Source organism: Siniperca chuatsi, linkage group LG15, assembly GCF_020085105.1.
Source record: "Siniperca chuatsi isolate FFG_IHB_CAS linkage group LG15, ASM2008510v1, whole genome shotgun sequence".
Taxonomy (NCBI): Eukaryota; Metazoa; Chordata; class Actinopteri; order Centrarchiformes; family Sinipercidae; genus Siniperca; species Siniperca chuatsi.
The window spans coordinates 14562657-14575912 of NC_058056.1; the positions used below are offsets into that span (position 1 = coordinate 14562657).

Consider the following 13256-nt stretch of genomic DNA (forward strand, 5'->3'; position numbering starts at 1 on the left):
CATTCCAGTTGGTGGCGGTAATGCAACATAACGTTGACTGCCAACCGACATAAAACATCAGAAGACGAAGAAGAGGAGGAGGAGGAGGAGGAGGAGGAAGAGGTGGTCGATAGACGAGGCAGACGAGGCAGACCTGCCCGCCAATTTCGAAGCATGTATGTAAACAGTGCCGTCCTTTTTCGTCTGCTCTGCTATGAAGAAAGTTAATTATACCACATAACGGCGACCATCTTCTTTTGTCAACAATGAATTCCAGTGGAAAAGGTAGAGCACTAAACACATATTTGTTTTGTTACCAAACTAATATGCTGTCAACATGCCACAGACAGTCAAACTTAACTAACACTTACTGTTTTTGATAACCTTAGCAAGCTAGTTATCCTAGTCGGAGTCAGCTAATATGACTTAGCTAACTCACTTTAACGCTACTATCCTTGATATACCTTTACTGATTTAGCTAACTACCGATACTAGTGTATATACACTATTTTTCAGCTTTAGGAAGTCAAACTATCAGCTAAACAAATGTTAACAATCTCATAATTTTGTTGACAGGATCCGGCGATTCAACCCAACTTGCTGCCAGGTAATGTACCTTTAGGACGCTTTGCTTGTTACATCAAAACGAAAACCGACAACACTGCGCTACGTTGCTAAAAGCTTAAGTTAGTTCATGCACCTGTTAACGTTACATTTACAAATACGTTAACCTATAACTTTAGTCGTTTGCCCATACCCCTTAGTATACGGTCCTGGATCAGGGCTAATACCATAAATGTACAGTAAGTTATCTGTGTGGGCACTTTATTCTTTCTAAGGTGATTGCAAATTTGACTATTATGCTAGGTTTACTGTTTTGGCTGAGGAGAATGTACACTTAGAACAGCTACAATGGGATAAACATCTTCATGTCCTTCAAACTTAATGAGCAGCTGTAGTAACAAACACTTACCGGCTTGTCATGATGATGTTTAGTTCTCAACATCATCAGCTCAATTTGTATGTTTTACAAGTGTTAAGGTTTTTATTTGTTTCCTGGTCCTACAGCAGTGACAGCGATTCCATCAAAGTTTTTGTGCGAGTGCGACCTCTGACCCAGGGTACTGGGCTAACCACAGATGGGGATCACAGTCTGTGTCTCACAGTCACCTCACCCAACACCATCCGTCTGCTCTCAAAACCAGAACCACGAACCTTCACGTATGATCATGTTGCTGACATGGACACGTCTCAGGTTGGGAGCACGTGGTTATTGTATTGCCAACATGGCATGGGTAAAACCAGCTTGAGTGACAAATAGTAACCTAATTTGTCAGTGTAGGACGTAGCCTGTGACTTATAAGGTTGGTCCTGGTCGGCGTGTGCATGATCTTTATCTGTCATTCTTCAACAGGACTCTGTATTCTCCAGTGTGGCCAAGAATATTGTTGAGTCTTACATGAATGGATACAATGGTACTATATTTGCCTAGTAAGTGGTCTTGACGTTGTTTAAGTACAGTATAAAATTTTAAATATTTTAAGCCACGATTGCTCTGCGTTCCATTTAATTCCTTATTGGATTCCTCTCTTGCTTCTGCAGTGGACAAACAGGCTCAGGGAAAACGTTCACCATGCTTGGTGAGAATTCAATGTATAATTTACATTGTGTACTACAAATTCTTTAAGATCCAGCAATAGAAAATTTGTAGTGACACTTTTTTTCTCTCTCGCTCTAGGACCAACTGAGTTGGATAACTTCACAGATGAACTAAGGGGGGTTATTCCTCGAAGTTTTGAGTACCTGTTTTTTCTCATCAACAGAGAAGTGGAAAGGGTGAGCTGTAACATTTCATCACCATGAAGGTGTTGTAAACCAATATTTCATGTTTGTTTTCTAATGAATTTGGTGCTTTGTTTGTTCTTTTTCCTTAAAGTCTGCCCAGTCCAAGAGTTTCCTTTGCAAATGTTCGTTTATTGAGATATACAATGAACAAATATATGACCTTCTGGACACAGCCTCAGCCAGCCTTTTCCTCAGGGAGAACATCAAGAAAGGTGTATTTGTAGAGGGGGCTGTGGAGAAGTTTGTCAACTCAGCCGCTGAAGCCTACCAGGTATAAATCCCTTGCTTGCTATGACTCATAGAAGATTATTGTACTATATAATGCAACACTCATGTCCGACTAGTTAGAGGGCATGAAACACCTATATTCCTATATACCTTGTATTCAGTCAATTATCATAATGTAAAAAATAATTTTGTGCAATATAAAGTGTTCTTTTTATTGAGCAGTATCAAATTATTACACACAGTTGAGATCACATTAAAATGTACTGTGAGAGTGTACAGAGTTTGTGTTTGAAACCACTTAGGTGTTGTCTATGGGCTGGCGTAATCGACGAGTGGCCTCCACCTCCATGAACCGCGAATCTTCCAGATCTCATGCAGTGTTCACCATGACTTTGGAGTCCAAAGAGTCCATCAATGAAGTGGTGAACATCCGAATGTCTCAGTTGAACCTGGTAGATCTGGCAGGGTCTGAGAGGCAGAAAGACACACACACCGAAGGCTCCAGACTCAAGGTGAAGCTTCATCCATGAATTCAGTTTCATACTAGGGTACTACTACATTTATGATATTTGCTGTTGCTAACTGCTGTTGTCTGCATTGCTTCTGTTTCAGGAGGCCAGCAGTATCAATCGCTCCCTCATGTGCCTTGGTCAAGTTATCATGGCACTGGTTGATGTGTCCAATGGGAAGAACCGCCACATCTGCTACAGAGATTCGAAACTCACCTTCTTGCTTAGGGTGAGTGTTTCTAAATGCAAAACACATCTTAGCTGTGGCTTCAGTGGAGAATGTGTTGCTGTGTATCAGCGTGTAGTCAACTTCCCTGGAATTATGGGATTGTATGTACAGTAATGTTCAGTGGTTTTTATGTGAAACATTTGTAAATGACTCAAATGCAATTATTACCTAAAATACATGTTTTCATGTTGCCGTTATGTCAACTGAAACTGCTATCGATGTTTGCCTTGGAAAGAGATTTTGTAATTCACATTCAATCTAATTATGAACTGAACAAATATTGATATAAGGATGTATCAATCTCAAATTTTGCCTCACATTCATTTATAGACTTCTTTTTGCTTTGGTAGAATATAACTCTATAATATTACATTCAACAATGTAATTGCACTTTATTATTTTAATATATATTATTCACTGTAACAATTTTATTGTTATTTCAGGACTCTCTTGGAGGAAATGCAAAGACTTACATCATAGCCAATGTACACCCCGGTTCAAAGTGTTTTGGAGAAACGCTGTCCACCTTGCAGTTTGCCCAAAGAGCAAAGTTGATCAAGAATAAAGTATCTGTCATCAAACGCAACTCTATATTCTATTAAAACAGAATAGACTTAACTCATTCTGGTGATTTCAAAATTAGAGCACTTTATAATCTCATCCCTGTGCAATTATTCTGTTTTGTCAGGCCATTATCAATGAAGACACACAGGGAAATATGAGGCAGTTACAAGCTGAGGTGAAGAAGCTGAAGGAGCAACTTGCACAAGCACTGGCTTCTCAGGCAGTGGATTATGGGAGAGATATGGCGCCAGTAGGACCTGAACTCCCCATGGGTAAGAATACATGGATCAAACATATGTTAACCATAACACCCACACATTAAAAATGTGATACACTAATCAGAATCAGAAATACTTTATTGATCCCCGAAGGGAAACTCTTTGTTACATGTATTAAAGTTACATGTTTTTAAATAAGTGTTTTCTGGTATGTTGCAAAAGTGGAAATCAGCTTTTCTCATCAGGTCCATCCATAGAAATTCAACATGATGTCTCATATAAAGCAAAGTTTATGGCTGCTGTTCGGCTGTGGAGGAAGCGAGAAGAGGAGAAGAGGGTATGGGAAATGTTTTTTTTGCATTGTCATGTCTTTTTGCTGCTGTGAGGAAATAATGTTGGTGCAGGGAAACTTACAGTAATGTTTGACTATACTCAGATGCTGCTCGAGAAGGTGGCTCAGCTTGAGGAGGCCTGGACCCAGAAAGACAAGTTCATCCATTCCAGCCGAATGATTGTCAGGTTTCGAGAGGACCACATCTCTCGCCTTGAGAAAAAATTGAAGGCAGGACCAGGCTTACTGTCAGACAAGGAGTCTCAGGCTCTGATTGACCAGCTGAAAGAAGAGATAAAGATTTTGAAAGATCAGGTACAAAATCAAATACCATTTGAGTACTCCTTAACACACTGCTGATGACGATATATGTCTGCATAATGTGTGGCTATATGGCTAGTGTGGAGGACCTATAGTTCAGATGTCAAAACATCCTTTTTAGCACGCTTTAGTTGCTGCAGACAATTCAAATGACATAATTTATTTCCTCTAAAATCCAAGATAGGTTTCTTCATAGTTGTTTACCCTGAAAGGCACAATAATCCTAAATCCTCTGTATTAAATATTTTTCTTGAAATAATGGCCATAAATTCCCAAAATGCTGCATCTGTTCAACACCATTTTCTGTGTACGCACTTCTGCCCTTTTAGGTTGAACATCACCCAAAGATGACTCGATATGCAGCAGAGAACTACAGCCTCAGAGAGGAGAACCGTCAACTCCGCTCTCTTGAATCAGTGATGAAAGCTGAAGAGGTTGCAGCCCAAGTTGCTGCTGAGCTGGATGAGTCCTTCCAAAGGGCTATGGACGCAGAAAGACCCACAGAGAGTAAGATAATTATCCGCTTCATCCAAGAAAGGGTTAAGTAAATGTACTATATCCTATATCTGTATACATGTCAATAAACTCATGTTGGTCCACAGCTCCAGCAGCCTCTTCAACCCCTGTGGCTGCAGAAACTGTCTTGGTAGCTACAACTGAGAGGCTGAAGGCTCAGCTGCTTCAGAAACAGTCCGACCTCACAGCCGCCCTTCAGGCCTTTGAGGAGTACAAAGAAATCACCAAGTAAGGAGGGTATTTAATGAAGAAAACCACTCTTAAACCAAATTCACATGAGCATAATCCAGAAAAGCTTAGCAGATGTTTAGGAAAAAGCCTCTCTAAAGGCTAGAAATATATGCCAAGACCTTTTGCCATCATGAAATCCAGTAACAGTAAATAGCAGAACCTTTGTGAGGACATAGTACAGGCTCTTTTCATGGATGCATTTTTTTTTTGTCAATAGCTGCTGTCTGTACAGTGAAATAAAGCCAAATGGATGTAGGAGTTTATTCAGTTTTATAATTAGAAAAAGAAAAAGCATCTTAGTTTCCTGACTTCGATTTGGGCTGGTTAATTTGGTAAAACAATATCTTGCTCTGTTCCATATATTTAATGGTGTTACTTTTTAAATTCACTATTTGTATACATTAAATTATTATCACACCGCTCTGATTTCTAGCTTTAGGGAGAAGCTGTTTTTACTTAGACCACTAGAATATCCTATTTATTTTTCATTGTAAGGTGGATTTATTTTGTGATCTTAATGAAAGATGGCATTTTTCATGCAATGTCTTTATAGAGTTAGAAAGTTAGTTTTGCAGAGCTTAATGTGGTTTTTGAATGATGCTTTGTGTTCTAGGAAACAGATGTCTCAGCTGGAGTCTGAGAAAAAATACCTCGACAAGTCCAACAGGCATTTGGAAAACATTTTGGATGCCACAAACGCTTACAAGAAACAGGAGGTCTCTGAGCTGAACAGAATTCACGTTGAAACTATAAAGGTGAGTGGATGTTTGTATTCAGATCACTGTGAGAAAAGCTATAACCTCTCTTTATTCAATATGCTTTCGTTGTCTTGCAGATTCTGTAACAAGCATTGTGAAAAATAATTCTCCTTTTATCCTTAAAATATCAATTCTACCAGATTCTCACCACGCCCACCAAAGCATACAACTTGCGGACCCGTCTCGTGCCTCTCTCTAGCCCGGACCACCTGAATGGGACAGACAATTATGCAGACAACATCTGGGCCGAGCAGCCTCCTTCAGACATGACCGAGATGGCCTTGACTGAAGAACTGCGTCAAGTGCAGGTACATCATTGTGGATTATCCCTTTTAAAGGTGGGGTATGCAATTCTGGAGAAATCCAATACCATGACAAATGCCATGATATCGAGTGAACAACAACACAGCAAGTCATGTAACTAACGTTAGCTAGGTTGTGGGTTAGCTGAATGTCCGTGGGCAAGTCATTTAATGTTACCTGACACACAAATCATGGCTGGAATAGTGTTGTGTGGCTCCGTCCGAGCCACTTTGTTTATTTCCCATTTACAGAGCCAGGGTTGTGTAGAAACACAGCGCACACACTGAACGGACAGCTAGCGGACCGTGAGGAGATATTCGCTGAATTTGACAAAAAGATGTGTATTGGATTAAAATCGCATACCCCACCTTTTTAAATGTGTGTACAAAAAACGCATAAAGTCCTCTCATCGTCTCATACTTTCTCTAATTTCTCATCAGGAGCAAGCTAGTCGTGTCCAGACACAGCTGAATGAGGAGGAGCTAAAGAACAGCAAGCTGTTGCAGCAAATTGCAAAACTTGAGGAAGAGATCGCTGTGATATCACAAGAGTCTGATCGCAAGGATCAGGTAAAATTTCCTCATGTTCCTCATTTACAATTTTGTCTTATCTAAATTTATTTTATGTAAATGATATTTTTTGGAATTTGGAAAACATGATGTTCTTAACGTAACTATTCTGTTTTCCTAATTGTTCTTTACACCTGATGCAGCTACTTTCTACTGAGCGAGCTAACAAGAACAGAGATCAGCTCAACCTGCAAGAAACTGTCAGTGAGCTGCACCAGAGCCTTCAGTCTGAACAGCAAGCCGCAGAAGGTAAAGTTCTGATGTTTCTCCTGTGTTGTAATCACCTGTGACTAATCACCTGCCTGGACCTTTGCTGGTTTTGACCTTGGAGGTTTCTGTCAGATGGAGGTTGGAACAAGAGTGCCAAGGTGACGACTCTTTTTCTCTTTTTTTTTTCCCTTTCCCCTCCTTTCAGTGCTGAGGAATGAGATCCGAGATCTACGCCTGGTGCTGCAGTCGTCCGATAAGGAGCTGGCCGCTGTGAAGAACGAGCTAAGAGATGGCCAGAGCGAGCAGCAGAGAGAGATGAGCCAGCTTTCAAACAATCTGATCAGTACACAACTCCAACTTGACAAAGTCCAGTAAGCATGAGTCTAATAGCTCTGCATTGTGACTCTTCTTGATATGTTTTGTTTATGTGCCCACAACTACCATGTCTTCATTCCAGGCTGGAGTGGGAGCAGCTTCTAGAGCTGCATCGGACACTGCAGGATTCATTTGACCAGCTGCATGCTGAAACCAGGTTTGAGGCTGATCAGACAAGACAGCAGTTGCAGGACAGGCAGCAGGAGATTGATAAACTGAAGGCACAGCTCACGGTTAGTGAACTCATAAACTAAACTATGGCCATTTTTTATCTTGAAATCTAGGCTGTCTTAACTGTCTATATTTTCTATTTCTTTTTCTTCTTTTTTTTTCTTCTGTTGTAGGAATTGAATATTTCTCTGCAGACTGAGCAAGAGCGCACCAGCACCCTGATCTCCCAGTTAAGAGAAAACAAAGAAAGTACATCGAAGTGAGTTTTGGCAGTCTATTTCAATAATTGTCTTTTCTTTTTATTGCTTATAACAGTTTTCAACATTTAAAATAACTGTTACATTAACATGAGTGACCTTGGTGTTTGCCTTCAGAGAACTTATTGAAACAGTGGAGCAGAATACACAGTTTAGGAAACAAGTCTCAGACCTGACAGAACAAAATCAACAACAGGTCAGTCATGAGAACAGTACGCATGTTTTAAAATTAGAACTATTTGGCATAACAGTAATTGCAGCTCAGTGGCTAATCTTGGTTGTCTGATTTATTTATTTTTTATTTTTTTAAGGCATCCACAATTGTTGATCTTGAGCAAAATCTAAACTCTGCCAATGAAACGATAAAATGCTTGGAGCAGAAGATTGAACAGGACAAAGTAAGCCTGAGTGTCTCTCCCATTTCTTATTTCTTTAAATATAATTGCACTGTGTCTACTACCCTCCTGAATCCCACCTGTGTATTTTGACAGGATGTTGTTTTAGATCTGATTAACCAAACCAGAGACCTCCGCTGTGAGCTGAGCCAGAAGGACCAGACCATTACCCACCTGTCTGGAGACATCAAAGACATCACAGTACTTTACTCCTCCTCCTATTCCGCCCTGTTTATGTCTTAAATAACTTAATTGTTTGACGTAGTTACTTATTCGTTTACTCTACCACCTCATACTGTAGATATTTGTTATGTTTGAATCAGTAATTTTTATAATAATAATGTCATTGCGCTTCCAGGCCAAGTACAACGCTGCCTGCCTCGAAAGGGAGGATATCAAGGAGCAAAATTCTAAGATGCAGACAGAAATCTGTGACCTGAAAGAAACTTCAGACAGGCGGGTAGCATCCAACAAAATAGAGGTAAGTTTGATCATGTTGAACACCTCTGTTCATATATTTTTGTTTGAGTTTTTGTATATTTACTACACGTGATTAATGTTCTGACCAGTTTTGTGGATAACAAAAATTAGGCTAAATAACGAAGCTACAATATATATATATAATGTGTGTGTCTGTCTTCAGGTCGAAGTGCTGCAGGAGGAGGTTGCTTATGCCACTGAGGAGGTTGAGAGACTCACTAAGGTCTTAGATGAGCAGAACAGCCTCCTCCAAGCATCTCAAGAGCAAACAGCCAAGAAGGACATCATGATACAGAATCTACAGCAGAAGGTGAAGGTTGTTTTTATCATCTCAACACAGAACAAACAAATAATCAGTAAGGTAAAGGTCTAAAGGATAACATCTTATCAAAATTACTGATTACCAAAACTCTCCTTTTGTACCAGGTGCAACAACAGCAAGAAACTGTTGAAAAAACTATCAGAAATGGAAATTTCAAATCCCTTGTTGAGCCGACAGTAACACCTAAATCATTACCACGGGTAAGACTTGTCTGTGGTTTATTTGTTCTATTCTCTCTATTGTCCTATTAGTATTTTTTTTTAAATTAGCAGTCAGAAATGCAACATGTGTTCATCTTTTCTTTTTCTTTTTTCTTTCTCTGTCAAGACACCCTGCACTCCAGGAAGCTTCAGCAGGGACCTGACCCAGGTGCTGGAGAGCCAGGAGAGGGAGCTGGAGAATCGACGCTCCTCCATGATGACCATGGAGATTCTTTTAGTCGAGCTGAACGCCGAGAGGGCTGAAAAGAATGAGGAGATCCGAAGGCTTAAGGTATATCTTTGTGCAAAAGTTAAATTAATCTATAGCCATTTATCACTGGGCTGAAATATTCATTCATTATGGTTTATAGCAGACTCTCCTAGTTTAGTGTCTTTGTTTTCTACTCTAGACTAGGCTTGGGCCGAGTGTCATTGAGAATTGACGATGGATTGAATCAATCGGCAATGCCTATCTAGCTGCAAGTGCTCGTTGATTTTTTTTAAATTTATTTTTAGGGGCCAGAAAAACACTGCCATGGTGAATTCTAAGGTGTGTGTACATACATGAATAAACCATTGTTTTTCTCTTGTATGCTGTATTTTATTTTAATTAATTCTGTCTGTAGCCTACCACGTATTTACACTTTCATGCGACTTTTACCTAGCAGCTCTACGGCTACACAAGTTTTCGGGGTTGGGCAGAAGAGATCATTCTAAGACAGAGCTCAGAAGTGCAGTAAAAGCTTGTCTCCTTGTTGTGGGGTCCCACCTGCTGGAAAAGTGAAGTGGGTTAGCCCTGAAGCCCTGGTAACAACCCCGCTTACATTTTAAGAGTACTGTCTGCGGTGGAAACGCAAAACAGATCAATGATAATAATATTAGTAAAGTAATTAAATAGCACGACACCCCCCCCCACACACACACACACAGAATCACACAATGATGCAAGCCTACTCTAGACTAGTCTCTCTAGACTAGACTAATTTTTAAAACGTTTCAATTTAAATCACTGCATTTAAATGTTTTTGTTAACATTAATTGGATTTTTGAATAAATGCAATGACATAAGTTTTAATGGTCTTAAGCTCTTAATGGACTTTGAAATCCATCAATATTGATAATGTATTTTCACTGTCTTCAGACGCAGCTGACTGAGAAAGAGATGGTCCGAATGGAGATCCAGGCTTTACTTGACCAATTTTACAACAAGCAGAGCCAGAATGGAAATGATAATGGGTTGAGTTTATTCATCCAGTCATTCAGCCATCCATGGCACTAAAATACATCCAATCATCCATTATTAATGGCACAAGTAACATTAATAATGTTATGTTGTAATTTTCAGTGAGGAGTTGAATGACGCCATCAAGCAGTCCATAGTCAAAGAGCTACAGGAGGAGAGAGCAGAGAAGGTTTGTATTTGTTTATCTGCTACTTTTATTATTTTTTTTAATTAAATAATACATTTTATATTTGTTCCTCTCTCATTCATTAACAGAGCAAAATCATGCAGAAGCTGTCTGACACTCTAAAAAGGTAAGCACATAAATCGATCGTTTTGTTATTGCATGTTATTCTGATCCTTCATTAATGCTTGACATTTGACAAGCTCTGTCTTTGTTGTTTTGTGCTGTGGATAAGAATGCAGGCGCAGGAGTCGATGTTGGCGCAGTCTCAAACCTGCGTTCAGGAGCTGACCACCGAGCTGAGGAACCGCTGTCTAGAGTTGAGAGAGTTGAGCCACAGGATACAGGATGAGGAGAAACTACTCCAGGTCAGAACTCTACTCAGTAGATGAGTATACCTTTCACTAGTCAGTGATATTTTACTCTGGAAGATAGCCTGATTACGACAACAAGGTGGCGCAATGTAATAAGCATGATACTACAGTAGATAACCTACTGTCTTTGCGGGGCCAACAATGTGGAAAGTTAGAGATTTCACCATACAACTTTTTTGATAGGGGCATTTCAGGTTAGAGGACTTTTTAATTTGAGAAGTGTGACATTCAAATTCAAATGAGGAGGACCTGTGTGAGTGCTGTCTAATAACTGACAATAACTGCACTGATATGATATATATATATATATATATGCTGATATATTTTCTGCTTTACAGGAGAACGAGGTTCTCCGTAAGCAGAATGTTCAGCTGTCGGAGGAGAACGGAAAACTTGTGGGACATAAGAACCACAAACAGAGGATTGAATATCTGGTGAAGCTTAAAAAGGACAACACCAAACTTCAAGAGGTAACTAACATTTCTACTATCTTTAATCTTTTTTTCTTTCTTTCTTCTATATTCTCTTTGGTCATGTGAATACCATTAACACATCACTCAACTTTCTGCATTTCTTTTGTTTTAAAGGAAAATGAAAAGCTCAGAACGGAGATTAGCTTAATGCGAGACAGCACTGGATGTCTGCCACTGGAGATGACGTAAATCCCTGATTTTTAATTGTTTGAATGGAGGTGAACTTGCATCTTTCCCAGTGGAAAAATTGTTTTTATTTTACTGTGTTTTTTTTTTTGTTTTTTTTACTTTATTGACTTGGTCAATAAAATTGGTTAAAGGGACAGTTCACCCCAAAATCAAAAATACATATTTTTCCTCTTACCTGTAGTGCTATGTATCAATCTAGATTGTTTTGGTGTGAGTTGCAGAGTTTTGGAGATATCGGCTGCAGAGATGTTGGCACTTGGCTTGCACTTGGCTTGTGGTGCCAAAAAATACAACAACAGCAGCAATGTCTCTTTCCATAAATCATGACCCGGTTACTCAAGATAATCCACGGATTTGTTGTGAGCAGTTTCATGTAGGAACTATTTTCTTTCTACCGATAGTTCCTACATGAAACTGCTCACAACAAGGTCTGTGAATTTTCTGAGTAACCGGGTCATGATTTATGGAAAGAGACTTTGCCATATAGTTCCTTTTTTATATTCAAAAAATGCAGACAGCCGATATCTCCAAAAACTCGGCAACTCACAACAAAACAATCTAGATGGATAAGTAGCACTACAGGTAAGAGGAAAAATATGTATTTTTGGGGTGAGCTGCCCCTTTAAGGGTTTCAAGTACAAGGACATTGTGATTCATGATTTTTGTTATTTTTTCATTCAGGGAATGTGCAGTAATGATTTTGCTTATGGCATGTTCATATTATTAAACATCTTACAAAGTTTTACCTGGAGGCATACTGTACATTTACATTGAACTGCTGTTACAGCAGCATGGACAGACCAGCTGTGACAAAACCTCCATTAGTCCAGCTCCATCTTTTCTTGGTCTGGTGGGGTTGTTTTGGAGATACATTAGTACACCTAGGCACATTGTCCTCAGACTACATTGGAATTACAACAATGCTGAATAACATCTTAATGTGAAAACTGAACATTTTTGTGTTCAGAATCTTTTAGGTGCTTATATCTGGTGCTGTGATTGTTAACTGACCATCTGAGTTGTATCCATGGTATAGTGGTTGTATTTTTCCTCTCATACTGAGGTGTGTAGTCGATGTCTTTTTTTAGCATAATGAACATTTCTCTCTTTTTAATACTGTAATTAAAAAGGTTTTTTTTTTCTACCTCTAGTAAGCTTTAATGTCTGGCTTCATGTTTCGTGGTATTTTTTCCTGAACAGTTAAAGTAATGGGACAGTAAAAATAAACTCACAAAATATAGTTTATGGATGAAGATTTTCTTTAATCCAGGTCTTTGGATATCTAATAGTGGTAAATCAAAAGTTGATTACCAGTTACGTTTGACTTACTAATGCTAGATATGACATTTTTGTTACATGCAAGTGGTATCAGTGATGATAAGTACATTTACTCAAGTACTGTACTTAAGTGCAATGAGTATTTCCATTTTATGGTACTTGATACTTCTACTCCACTAGATTTTACATACAAAAATGATCCGTTTATAACCGATAATGCACTGTTATAGATTAAACTGCCCAACACTATATGTAGTAGTTAAAGAGTTAAAATTTGCTCCACCTTGATCAACTACAACATTAAAGTACTGTTTACATAATACATCAATAATAATGATCCAATGATATACTAATATAAAACGGATAGGGGCCATTTTGCATAATGAGCACATTTACATTTGATACTTTGATTCTGTTGCTATTACTTCTACACTTAAGTAAAATTTTGAATGCAGGGATTTTACTTATATATTTGTATAGTGTAGTTTTTCAACTTTGTCCTAAGTAAATGATTTGAATACTTCT

The 13256-nt window shown here is 38.9% G+C and overlaps 1 protein-coding gene across 2 annotated transcripts; it reads left to right on the forward strand.

Moving 5' to 3' along the window:
* The first annotated feature begins 81 nt into the window (after positions 1-81).
* On the forward strand, positions 82-12603 carry kif15 (kinesin family member 15). Of its 2 annotated transcripts, none has more exons than XM_044167767.1 (35): positions 82-264; positions 556-586; positions 1048-1234; positions 1394-1470; positions 1582-1619; positions 1718-1815; positions 1916-2095; positions 2355-2564; positions 2665-2790; positions 3234-3356; positions 3479-3626; positions 3818-3909; positions 4009-4218; positions 4554-4731; positions 4827-4968; positions 5585-5726; positions 5870-6037; positions 6473-6601; positions 6745-6850; positions 7017-7182; positions 7269-7419; positions 7531-7616; positions 7732-7810; positions 7926-8012; positions 8106-8210; positions 8368-8490; positions 8653-8799; positions 8916-9011; positions 9139-9303; positions 10153-10247; positions 10357-10423; positions 10510-10547; positions 10653-10785; positions 11130-11261; positions 11379-12603. In XM_044167767.1, the coding sequence occupies exons 1-35, from the start codon at positions 246-248 to the stop codon at positions 11451-11453; spliced, it is 4149 nt and encodes a 1382-aa protein (XP_044023702.1). In that variant the 5' UTR covers positions 82-245; the 3' UTR covers positions 11454-12603. The 2 variants fall into 2 exon arrangements, with proteins under 2 accessions (XP_044023702.1, XP_044023703.1); XM_044167768.1 differs by having other exon boundaries at positions 3830-3909.
* The last annotated feature ends 653 nt before the right edge of the window (positions 12604-13256 follow it).

Coding starts and splice junctions, on each gene's coding strand:
- kif15 (XM_044167767.1), top strand. Junction 7,420..7,530: donor AACTGAAGGCACAGCTCACG/GTTAGTGAACTC, acceptor CTTCTGTTGTAG/GAATTGAATATTTCTCTGCA. Junction 7,617..7,731: donor AACAAAGAAAGTACATCGAA/GTGAGTTTTGGC, acceptor GTTTGCCTTCAG/AGAACTTATTGAAACAGTGG.